The sequence below is a fragment of the Lygodium microphyllum genome, chromosome 27 (assembly GCF_053477565.2).
Source record: "Lygodium microphyllum isolate KBCC chromosome 27, Lygodium_microphyllum_v1.1.10, whole genome shotgun sequence".
Lineage (NCBI taxonomy): Eukaryota > Viridiplantae > Streptophyta > Polypodiopsida > Schizaeales > Lygodiaceae > Lygodium > Lygodium microphyllum.
In genome coordinates, this window is record NC_141161.1 from 126,950,182 (window position 1) to 126,962,519 (window position 12,338).

Here is a 12,338-nt window from a genome sequence, read left to right on the forward strand (position 1 = left end):
CAGAATCCTGCAAACTCAGAAAGAGGAAAGATCTGGCTCTAGAATTAAGCCGATCCCATAAGGCTGCACGATCCATAGATGTCCCATCTGCGGGATCCACCTTAGGCCGGGGAATAGGAACAGAAACAAGCTCCCAAAGATCGAAGGAGTCCAAGATACACTCCACCTTGCAGGACCATAGAGAAAAGTTGGAGCCATCCAACCGGTCCTCTTTGGGCAGCTGAGGAAGTATGGGTACCTGTACAGGGGGTACCAAAGGCTGCATCGTCGGCCCACTGGAAGGGGATCGCCGAGATACATGAATAGAAGGGGGACGGGAAAGAGGAATAGACTCCGGACGACGGTCCTCGTGATAGAAATCACGCCTCCATTCAGAGGAATGATGAGAAAGAAGTTCATCCTCTGAGTCATCAAAGCCCGAAAACTGGTAAGACATCTTCCAATCTGCAAAATACCAAAGAAAGTTGTGCCGATGTCGAAATATGACCAGCAGTGTGGTCACCAACCACCATGACGCAGGCTGAGAATGCCTACAGACACCTGGATGTGCAAAACGCAAAGATAACTGATGACGATCACCAGAAAAGAGACCACCAGCACCAGGAAACAGCTAGGAAATGAGTCGCCAGCAGGAAATGTGCCGCCTGGAGTGGAAGCGACCAGCAGAACAGCAAAACGCAGGCTGTAGATGAGTCGTCCAGCAGAAGGAGGGACAACCTGGTGGAAAACGCAGGGTTGTGGTGTCGCTGGATGACGTGACAGCCTCTGTAGTCAGCGTGTACAGAAAACGCAGGCTGAAAAGCCTCCAGAAGATGTCGCCTGGGCAGTTGCTGATCATATGACAGCAGCAGTGAGGTATCTCTCTCCAGAGGGTATGTCCTCCGTGCTCTCAATCAGGCTCTGATACCATGTGAGAGTGCGCAACGGAAGAAGAACACGAACACAGAGGAGGAGAGAGAGACAGCAGAAAATGAAGGAAGAAAATCTGCACTGACTGTAATGAATGCTGAATACAAAACTGTGGACTGATCAGTCCTTGCACGCAGCCCGAAGCGTCAGTGAGGGCACCAGATCAGGCTGATGATGACGGCAGCACCGAAGACGGAGGAAGATGACGGAGTCGGAGTATGCACCTGCCAAAGAAGGAGGGAAGATGATAATACAACTGACTGCCAAGTGGGAAATGGCTATAAATAGCCAAAAAACCCAAAAACTGGCCGACCTGAAATTTGAGGCCATAAATATGTCCGACCAGCATTTAATGCTGGTAAAAATGCCAGGAATGCTCAGAAAAATCCCGGAAAGGGTGGACAATGTCCGGCAGGTGAGGCAGGTTGAAGAATGCAGAAACTGCCCCGGGAAATGCACATAAAATCCCTACTGGAGGAGAAAATGCATTGAAATGCAATAAACTGAGTGCTCTAGAATGAGCTACCTCCTCCGTCAAAACAAGTGATAGACAAGTCAGAGCTCCTAAAGTCCTCATCTGACTCAGACTGAGGCTCACAGGCAGGAGATGACAAGGCATGACAAACATGACTGCTAACAGTTTTTTATAGTTTATTTTCAAACACTATGTATACTGTACTTTGTATCTTCATCTGCATTATTAGGATGCCATGATTGTAAAAGGGTGCTTGGTATGTGAACAATTCCCCTGTGAGGGCATTGTCCAAGTGGCACCCTTGCATAGTATTTTGCATGAGCATGATTACACTTGCACGACCTCTTGCATAACTCCTATGCATTAGCATTTTGTTTTATAAACATGCATTTGTGTGCATTTATTCCTTATTTGGTCTTTTGGAGTGGTCAACTCTGGATCCACCATATTCATGGCATTGCACATGGCAGTCTCCCTTGCTTGCTTAGCTTCACTAGCTTGCTTTTTGCCCACTTATTTGCCTCTCCACATACCCACCATATTTGCTTCATACACCTTTGGTTTATTCTTTTAACATTGATACCTAGTAGTGGTAGGGATAGCTTGCTTATTTTGTGGAAGGCTTTGGGTTTGACTACTAGTCTCCTGTCCGCTATTGAATCGATCACTATGAGAGTGCACAACGGAATGGAAGAAGGAACTCAAACACAGAGAAAGAGAGAGAGAGAATTTGTACGAGAAGAAGAAAAGAAACCTACACTGAACAAGGAACAAATGCTGAACACAGGACTGATCAGTCCCTGTACGCAACCCACAACGTCGGTGAGGGCATTGGAGCAGGCTGATGATGACGGCAATAGTGAAGTTGGAGGAAGATGATGGAGTCAGAGAGTGCATCTGTCAAGAAAGGAGAGAATTTGATAATATATATGATTGCCAAGTGGAAAATGACTATAAATAATATTCCAAAAACTGGCCGACTTGAAATTTGGGGCAAAAATATGGCCGATCAACACTTAAATGTTGGTTTGACCGGCACTTAAATGCTCGTCGGACCAGCATTTAATGCTGGTAAAAAGGCTAGAAATGCTAAGAAAAATCCCGGAAAAGATGAATAATGTATGTCCGGTAGGTGAGGTAGGTTGAAGAATGCAAAAACTGCGTGCCTCGAGAAATGCATATAAAATCTCGATTGGAGGAGAAAATGCACTGAAATGCAATAAATTGAGTACTCTAGAATGAGTTGCCTCCTTCGTCAAAACAAGTAATAGACAAATTAGAGCTCCTAAAGTACTCATCTGACTCAGATTGAGGATCACATGCAAGAGATGACAAGGCATGATAAACATGACTGCTAACACCTCCTCTCCGGTCGTGGATGTGGCAAAAGGTCAAGGGAGAAATGGATCCTGGGGTGGCAAGAGAAATGCCAATGTCGATGAAGAAGCTTCTCACGATCGTGGAAAATCCCCTCTGAAACACTAGGGGCCAGGGAATCCATAGCAGCATCACCAAGATTGTCCCCCTCTGAAAGGGATGGGGGGTACGAGGCAACCATCGGAGGAGAGGGTGGGGGATGGAAAGGAACCTATGGAAAAGATGGTGCACTAGTGAGAACAGATGTAGCAATAGACAACTGCCTTGGAGGACGTTGCATAAGAGAAGGGGAATGGAGCCTATAAAGCCTGCTCTCTTGCCAACCTATCGCGATAACAATCCTTGTAGTAGAATCCTCAATACAAACAATTTGCTCAATGAAGACAACCTAGGTACCAAGCTTAGTAAGGCCATAAACTTAGAGGAGTGGAAAGCCCAAGTCCAGAACATAAAGGGCTTGTGAAAGGGAGCTCGATGCACAGTCGGGAAATAAAGCCAAAGTGCCAACACCACAAATAGGCATTGAAACAATGTTAGCTCCATCCTTCACTCCCGGATGAAGGTGAGGGTATTTCTTCCAACATTTCTCCTCTGGATGTGTCCCCTTCCCACAAGTAGGAGCATTTAGGCTCCTCCAAGTCGGAGTCAGAGCTTGAAGAACTCTCCTGTCTTTTAGTCGTTGACTTTCCTTTCTTCTTCTGCCCCTCTTCTGAACCTACAACAAAAGCTTTGGTGGAGGTGGATCCACTGGCTACCTCTTTGGCACACTCGTCATGCTCCAAAACAAGCGGGGCAAGCTCCTCCCATAGAAGCTTCTTATGGGTCCTCGATGTTAGAAGGTTGGTATAGAAGACATCAAATCGGGGAGATGGCAACTGAGTCAAAAGAACCATAGCCATATCCTTTGAAGAGATCATCCTGCCAAGGGATGCAAGCTCATCCCTTATATCCTTCAACCTGTTGATATGATCCTTCGCGGAAGGAGAGTTATCAACAACGAGCATCCGTAACTTCTTCTTGAGAGTAATCTGGTGGGCAAATGTCTTCTTATGGTACAAAGAAGCAAGCTTTGTCCACATTTGTGCTGCTTTGTGTAACTTGTGCGCATACACTAGGACAAAATCTTATAAGCTCATAAAGAGGAAAGATTAGGCTCTAGAGTTGAGCCGATCCTGTAAGGCTGCACTATCCATCGATGATCCAATGGTGGGATCCTCCACTGGATGGGGAATAGGGTGGGTAACAAACTCCCAAAGATTGAAGGTATCAAGGATACACTCCACCTGACACCACCAAAGCGAGTACTTGGAACCATCAAGCTGGTCTTCTTTGGGTAAAGAAGAGAGTATGGACACTTGTATAGAGGGTGCCATGAATAGCATATGAAGGCCAGTAGAACAGGCCTTCTATGAAACATGGAGAGAACGGGGAGTAGAGGGATCCCGTTCAAACAGGCTAGGTGATCTTTAGTCGTTGCGTGAACTAGCACGAAAATCTCTCCATCTCTCAAAGGAAGGAACAGAGACCTCATCCTCTGAGTCAACAAAGCATTGCTGATAAGACATCTTCGATATCTCGCAAGACACCCACAATAAATCTGCATTTTGGTGGTAGATAGCCCTGAAATAGGAGGAAACGGCTATAGGATCACAAGAAAGTCGATGTATAGGGTCTGCATGGGGGAAATAGATTGTCGCTTGTACAAGGACTATGTGCGTTTGCTGAGGAGAGGTGTCGCTTGACCAAGGAACATTGCGTTTGCAGAGCAGAAGACTATTACCTGATTGAGGAAACCTATCGCCTCTAGTAGGAGAGGAAGTGGGCAGCAAAATGGATACTTGGCACAAGAAAAGTGGACACCTCTAATCAGAAAGCTGTGTTTTCAGCAAAACGCTGATGTGACAAGGCCTCTTGGTAGTCTGGGGTGGTCTTCTCCGTGAGAAGTGAGCTCTGTGTCTCTCTTAGAATGATACCATGCTTTGATACTATGTGAGAGTGCGCAATGGAAGAAGGAACTCGAATAGAGAGGAAGAAAGAGAGACAATCTACAAGAGAAGAAGAAAAGAAAACTGCACTGAACAAGGAACAAATGTTGAATATAAAATGAGGACTAATCAATCCTTGCATGCAGCCCACAATGTCAGTGAGGGCACTAGATCAGGCTGATGATGACGGTAGCACTAAAGATGGAGGAGTCAGAGAGTGCACTTGCCAAGGAAGTAGGGAAGATGATAATATATATGATTGCCAAGTGGGAAATAGCTATAAATAGCCAAATATCCCAAAAATTGGCCGACATAAAATCCAAGGCAAAAAATATGACCGATTAGCACTTAAATGCTGGTTCGACCAGTATTTAACACTGATAAAAATGCCAGAAATGCTTAGACAATCTCGGAAAGGATGGACAATGTCTTGCAGATGAGGCATGCTGAAGAATGTAGAAACTGCCTTGGGAAACGCACATAAAATCCCGACTGGAGGAGAAAATACACTAAAATGCAATAAATTGAGTGCTCTAGAATGAGCTACCTCCTGTGTCAAAACAAGTGATAGATTAAAGCTCCTAAAGTCCTCGTCTAACTCAGACTAAGGCTCATAGGCAGGGGATGACAAGTCATGACAAACACGATTGCTAACAACCGAAACCCACAATTTTTGAAATAAATACTCATTTATTAAAAAATAAAACCAGTTCACTGTGGTTCCATCCGCCTTTTGTAGGACTTGGTAGGCTACTAGGCAGCCGATGTGCACCCTTTTTCCGATGCCTTGGCCTTTTTGGGGTGACCACTTGGACTCCTTTGGTAAGATAACCATTGCCTTTGTAGTTTTTGTAGGCCATTGGGCAGCCATCGTGTACCCTTTGTCCAATGCCTTGGTTGCTTTGGGGTGGGACGCCTTGGGGTAAAAACAAAAACCCTATAGAGAGCTTATAGTAGTAGACACTTGTGATACTTGCAGTCAATGTGCTTGTGGGTAAGGAGTTTCAGTAGGTGGTAGTAGGGGAGTGGTCATTTGGTGCCCTTCGACATTGAGGGGTGGTTTGAGTGGCTTGCATACATATATGAGGTGGGACTCTAGTAGCTCTCATCCCTTGCCTCATGATGACATCCTTCCCTTGCCTACAAAGCCATTGCCTAGAGAGCCATTGTTTGATGATAATGGTAACCTCATCAGTGAGGGTGAGTATGAGAGTGTCTCACCATCCAATGTTGAGGAGTCATCTTCGGACTCTCTTGATGAGCACTTAGATGATGATGATGATGATGATGATAGTGATGCCTCATCATAGGCCTCTAGGCTCTCTCTTTTTGTATCATTGCATCCATTATAATCCATATATGTACTATGATGTATGCTGTATGGCGATTCACATGTGCATGCGATCGTTGTGAGGGCCTAATATATGCCAAATTTGGCTTTTAACCTCATGTATTCATCTAAATTTGTAATGGCATTGCTATTTTCACTTAAACATGTGTTCTATCATTTGTAGCTTAAAAAAAAATCAAGTTAAATTTTTTTTCAAGTTATATATTTTTTCATATTAATATCATACTGTACTTCATAAAATCTTAAGGTACCATTTAGTACCGTATTTTATTGTACCATACCATATCATACCTTTCGTACTTGACAACTATGGTTTCGACTTTTGAAGTTTATGGTAAGCGAGTTAGTATTATTTTGAGCTTTGTGACATCAGCAACTTAGGTTACAGCTGACTCTCGGGTTTCGGTTTCATTAATGTTGCACCAATCTGACTTTTTTGTTCGAGTAAAACACAAATTGGTTTCTGCTGAGATGTGTGTGCATACACTCTGCAGGTTTTTGTTGTGCGCCAAGACCTCAAGATGGGTGGTGGAAAAATAGCATCACAATGTGCACGTAAGTGAGTTTTTTTGATGTGATGATTAGTGTGTTATAGGAAAAAAGAGTCAGCAGAGTTGGGCCTTTTTCTGTACCTTGTCAACTAGCTGCCCTCTTTGCCTTTAGTTTCCCTTAACATATAACAGAACTGCATGTTTAAGGCCTTATTGTGGCAAAGACTATAGAGAATTTGATGCCTATCCTCAAGCGTGCTTGCCATTGACTAGGTACTTTTGCATCTGTCTATTCTGCATGTGAGTTTGGTCCTTGACTAGTTTCGTCACAGTAGCAGCCTTATCAATGTGCTTCTTCAAAAACGTACTTTTCTGTATGCTTAATAAAGACAATGAGAGTGAAAGGGAGTTGTTGAGACTGAAGGATTGGGAATTCTCCTGCATTATCACTTGGAAACCTTGTGTTCAGTTTGCAGTTTGTCTTTTAACCTTGGCTGAGGTTACAGTGAGAGCCCAATTAGAGGTATTGCAAGGATGGAAAGGAAGTTTATAGTTGAAACTGAATGAGTACAGCCAGTCTGATATTTCAATGCCACTAAGTAGTGTTCTGTTGCCAGTTTTTACTGAAAACATGGCTGAGGGGATGTGATCATTTATTTTTTAATGACGTTGAAGAAAGAGGGACACGTTTTTGTTTTGCAGATGCAGCTGTTGGCTTGTATAGTGAACTTCTGAGAAGGTGCTGCTTTTTTTCCTTCTCCCATTTTATGGATTTAACATCGAAAAAAGCATTGAACTGAAAGCATCGCGTCTACATTGGTTGAATAAGTAAATTTATCTTTTCCATAGAGACCCTCTGCGTATGTTCAATCACATTCTTATAGTAGAGTTTCCATCAGTGGACCCCATTATCTTCCCCTCCAGAGATGGAAGCTTATGGCCAGAGTCAACTGCCTAGCATATATGGACAGCTTGATATCCGGCTGATCATCGCCCATACTACCAGCAACATAGTGAAACATATCTGGCTTGATCTATCCATATTTTCAAGGGAGCTGGGAAGAGATTACAGGGACCTTCTGATGTAGTAATGAGCCACAGATATGCTTTCATGAATACTAGTCATCTGGTCCTTTTTCTCATAGGACCATAGTAAGATAGATGGCACTAGAGTTTCTAAAGCCCCTTTGATATCAAGCGGTGAGTGTTGAGAAACCACTTCTTCAGTTTCCCCACTTCAGTCAGGGATTCACACTGACAACCCCAAAGAGGGCTGGTGTCCACATTCTTGTCATTTTGTCAGTGGGCACCCACATAGTGGTGCACCACACCAGACAACTGGCCGTCACTTCATTCATTCTTCACCCCTCTTCTTTTGTCACTCCAACTTTCTTCCCTTCTCTCTCCAGCCCTTCCATTGCCCTCACACCCCTTCCGGTGGACATTGCGGTTCGTGGTTCATGGCTGCCTACTCCGTCTTCACCCTCCTCTATTAGGCGCTAGTCTTCACCATCTCTTGGGCTGCATTTTGGTGGCAGTCACCTTGCTCTTTAGTTGGTGTATCTTCCCTACAGTGGCAACATCACTCCTACCTTTGCGTTAGTCCTTCATAGCTAGTGAGCTCATCCACTCCCTTTAGGCTTCATTAGATTTGCATTTGGTTGCTTGGAGACCTCCTCCACATCTGGCGTCACCTTCCCTAGCTAGGCGTTAGCATCTTCGTGCTTGGCGTCACTCCACATCCGGCATCGGTTTTTGTATCCCTAGGTACTTGCGTTTTTGGGTTGGTAGGCCTTTACAGGTTGCATTTACCCTCTTGGCAGCTTCCCCTTCACCTGGTGACCTCTTTTCATTAGGTGTCAGCTCACACATGCCTTGGGGGATCAATGTTTACAATCTGGGCCATCTTCTTGGCATCCAAGGATTGCGCTTTACTTCCTCGATAGCTGGTGATCATCCTCCTCATCTCCAATGGCATTAGAGGACTACAGTTCGCTTCCTCGATAGCTGTCCTTGACCTTCCAGTGCTTACTTCGATAGCCCATTGCTCAGAGGATTGCATCTCTCTTCCTTCATTGTGCAGATTCCCATAGGTGCTGCCACTTGAGTCAGACAAGACAGTGCAATTATCTTTTGAGATTCTGCTCTGCCGTATCGGCTTTTCTTCTCATAGCTTGTTTCAATGCATCATCACCATGTTCTTCTTGTGTTTTTGAGCTTCTCTTCTCTTTCAGTGTTTGCTGTACATACTCTGTGTTTCTCCCTACAAACCTTGCTGTCTCTTTGCATCGTCACATATCTTGACATGGTATTAGAGCATATCTGTTATCTTGACAATGAGTTCAACGATGTTATGTAGAGAAGGTAGGTGTGCATCTCATAGCACCGTGATGGATTTGGATGTGGAATATCATAATGGAGCATCCATGGTAGTGTTGATGTCAATCTTGAAGACTAGGTAGCACTAGAGATTCAAGGAAGCCTTTGTGAATATCACGTGGTGGATGTGAATCTCATAGCAGCATGCGGATTTTGGTGCATACCATCATAGTGGAGCATCCATGGTAGTGTTGATGTTGATCGTCTAGTTAGAGAAGAGAAAACTAGATGCACGAGATGGAGTAGAAAATCCAATCAATGAAAATATTGTTTAAAAACATTCTCCAAATGCTAGATATATCATATGTGCCTCTATGTAAGTCATAAGAACTTGGATCTGAGGTGCATTCCCAAATAGATGTACCAAATGAAGAAGAAATGGATGAGTGAATGCTGGAAACTCAATGAATAAACTGATGCTGGATGTGATACATGTGAGAGTGCGCTGTGGAAGAGGGAATACGAACACGGAGGGAGAGAGAGAGAGAAAGCAGAAAATAAGGAAGAGAAATCTGCACTGACTGAAATGAATGCTGAATACACATAAAATAATTAGGGCGGCCAGCCAAACTAGCCAGCAGCTGACTGGCTGCAATAAATGCCTAATGATGGCAATCTGCTAGCGTACTGCCATGTGGCACTACCCCTACCCGGTAAAAGGTGTTTGCTCCTGGTGATCATTCAAAAATGCCCAAAAATTGACAGGAAATGCGTAACTGCGCTGAGAGAAGTGACTGAACCAAATGTAGCTTGAGAATGCTAGTCCAGGGGATGGCTAAATGATAGATCTCTAACACCCCCTCTCAGATCCTGGACACGGCATAATACTCAAGGATCTAGAGTGCTATTGTAGAACAACCCGAGGAAGCGCTTACCTTTGTAAACAAATTTGCTAAATTGTCCTCTCTCATTTAGTATACCACATCAATGGTCTCATCGAATATCTTCTCTTGAATGAAATGATACTATATCTCAATGTGCTTCGACCTAGCATGAAACATGAGGTTTTGAGCCAAAGCAATGGAACTCTCATTGTTGCAATGAAGGGTTGTAGGACTTGTTTGCGGGCAATCAAGCTCTCCTAGTAACCTTTGAAGCCACATTGTCTCACATGTGGTAGAAGATGCCACTCTATACTCCACCTCTGTAGAAGAAAGGGCAACTGTGAGTTGCTTCTTGCCACTCCATGAGCTAACACATGCACCTAAAGTAAAGCGATATCTTGTCATTGACCTTTGTTGGTCAACATCTCCAGCCCAATTTGAATCCATCCAACTTCTAAGAATCAAAGCCGAATCTCTAGTACTTGCTAGATAATGAATACCAAGATTGGGGCTCCCCCTCAAGAACATCAAAATTCCCATAGTAGCCTTTCAAATAACGAGCTTGGGTTCACTCATGAATGTTGTAAACAAACCTATAGGAAAGCAATAATCCGAGTGTTAAGGAGCCATATCAATGACCCAATCAATTGTTGGTAGTGGGTAGCATCCGCTATCAGTAAATCTGCATAGGCTGTAGCAATCCTTTTTAGATCCATAGGAGTAGAAGTGGCCTTGCATCCTTCCATTTCAAATGTAGTCAAAAGCTCTTGCACATACCGTTGTTAAGAGATGAAAATCCCCCCCAAAGTCTACCAAATCTGATGATCTAAAAAGAAATGAAGAAGGCCCATATCCATCATCTCGAATACCTCATGTAGTGCCTCCTTTGTTTGCTTGATCTTTTGGGCATGGTCACTTGTCAAGATGAGATCATCCACATAAAGCATGAACAATGTGTTCCCCTAGTTGAGGTGTGGACATACAACTGGGGATCGGAAGAGGAACGCTGATACCCTAACTTCCTGTGGAGGAATGAGTCTATCTTCTCGTTCCAAGCACGTGGAGCCTGTTTGAGGCCATAAAGGGCCTTCTTCAACCTGTACACAGATTCGTTGGATGTGGAAAAACCTGGAGGCTGCTCAACATACATCTCCTCCTTCAAATCACCATTAAGGAAGGTAGATTTTGTAGGCCATCTCATGGCTATGCGTCGATGCCCTTTGATCCATGATCCGGGCCCTCTAGACATTTAAACTGTCATTAAATGCAGTCGTTGCTCCTAGTGTCCTAAGCATTAGTGACACTAGGGTTAGGGTTTCTTTTAGGGTTTCCTATGATGGTTAAGCCGTTAGGGTTTTATTTTATTATAAAAAGACACTTTGTGCCTCATTAGCACATAAGTGTGGCATTATTCATTTTGTTCACTTTGGCGTTGTATTCTCTATCACTCATTAATACATCGCCTCTCATTTTGTGATTGAGTTATTGTGCATCAGTTAATTCATTCTTTATCTTTCATTCTCTATCAATTAATCGTGCAATTACTTCATGCTTGGGCTAATAGTGGTATTAGAGCAACTTTCCTTCATTGCCATCGCCATTGCTCGCGATCATTTCCTCACAGCCATTACCATTGAGCCCCACACCTTAGGCGTTTGCCACCCGAAGCCATTGCCATTGTGCCGGCTTCGATAAACACTGATGAGTGGTGATTGACAGTCACACATCACTGTTTCGGCCATTGTCACCACCATTCGGTCTTTTGGTTATTGCCCTCAAAGCAGCAGCGCTGCCTCATCCTGTTTGCAGTAGACTAAACTTGCTGCTTGTGGTTAGCTGTCTTCATCAAGCACCTTCATGTGGTTCCAGTCTAAACTGCTGAATCGTCATGCGACTGCAGTCTAAACTTCTGTTGACCAATTGCTACAGTGGGATCGTCTTGCCATGGTGGTCTTGCCAATCTGTCATAATGCTGCCCGTCTCCTGGCAGGACTACCAGTCGCTGTGTCGTCATCGACTCACCAACAATGTGACACCCCTACTCCAGGTCATCTGTTGTTGTGCCACCCCATCGTGATCAGTTTGTGATGCTGGTTCAATTGCATGTTCCTTGACTAGTCTCTAGCGTCGGTGCTATTGACCAACGTGTCTCATTAATGTATCCAATTTCTTCAATCTCTTCAATCTCTTCAATTTTTAGGTCAAGTTTGGGGCTTTTGCCCAATTCCACCTCCAAGCCGCTCGAAATTTGGGGCTTTTGCCTCAATTCATTTTCTTTGGCCTTGACGTGCTTTAAAAATCATAGTATTTGGCTGATGGCCTTGTTTTTCCCGACATTGAAGATAAATTTTATTATTTTGGTGCATTTATTGGGAAAATTTTCATCAAAATCTGCTGCTGTTCACATTATTGGAGCACTTTCTGCCACTAGTTTCTGATTTCAGCGTATTGCTGATTGCCGCCTTGATCGGGTAATATTTTATTTCTGAAAATAATTATTTTCTGCATATTTTTCTCTCTCCTCAGTAGGAAAACAGCAATAAAAAA

The 12,338-nt window shown here is 43.8% G+C and overlaps 1 protein-coding gene across 5 annotated transcripts in view; it reads left to right on the forward strand.

The window, feature by feature from the left end:
• LOC148012812 (Peptidyl-tRNA hydrolase II (PTH2) family protein) overlaps positions 1-12,338 on the forward strand; it is a 99,245-nt gene that overhangs the window by 16,965 nt on the left and 69,942 nt on the right. For all 5 annotated transcript variants that reach the window (XM_087668964.1, XM_087668965.1, XM_087668963.1 and 2 more), the window contains 2 exons: positions 6,592-6,652; positions 7,291-7,327. In XM_087668964.1, the coding sequence (XP_087525090.1) occupies positions 6,592-6,652; positions 7,291-7,327 (98 nt within the window). The remainder of the gene's footprint in view (positions 1-6,591; positions 6,653-7,290; positions 7,328-12,338) is intronic.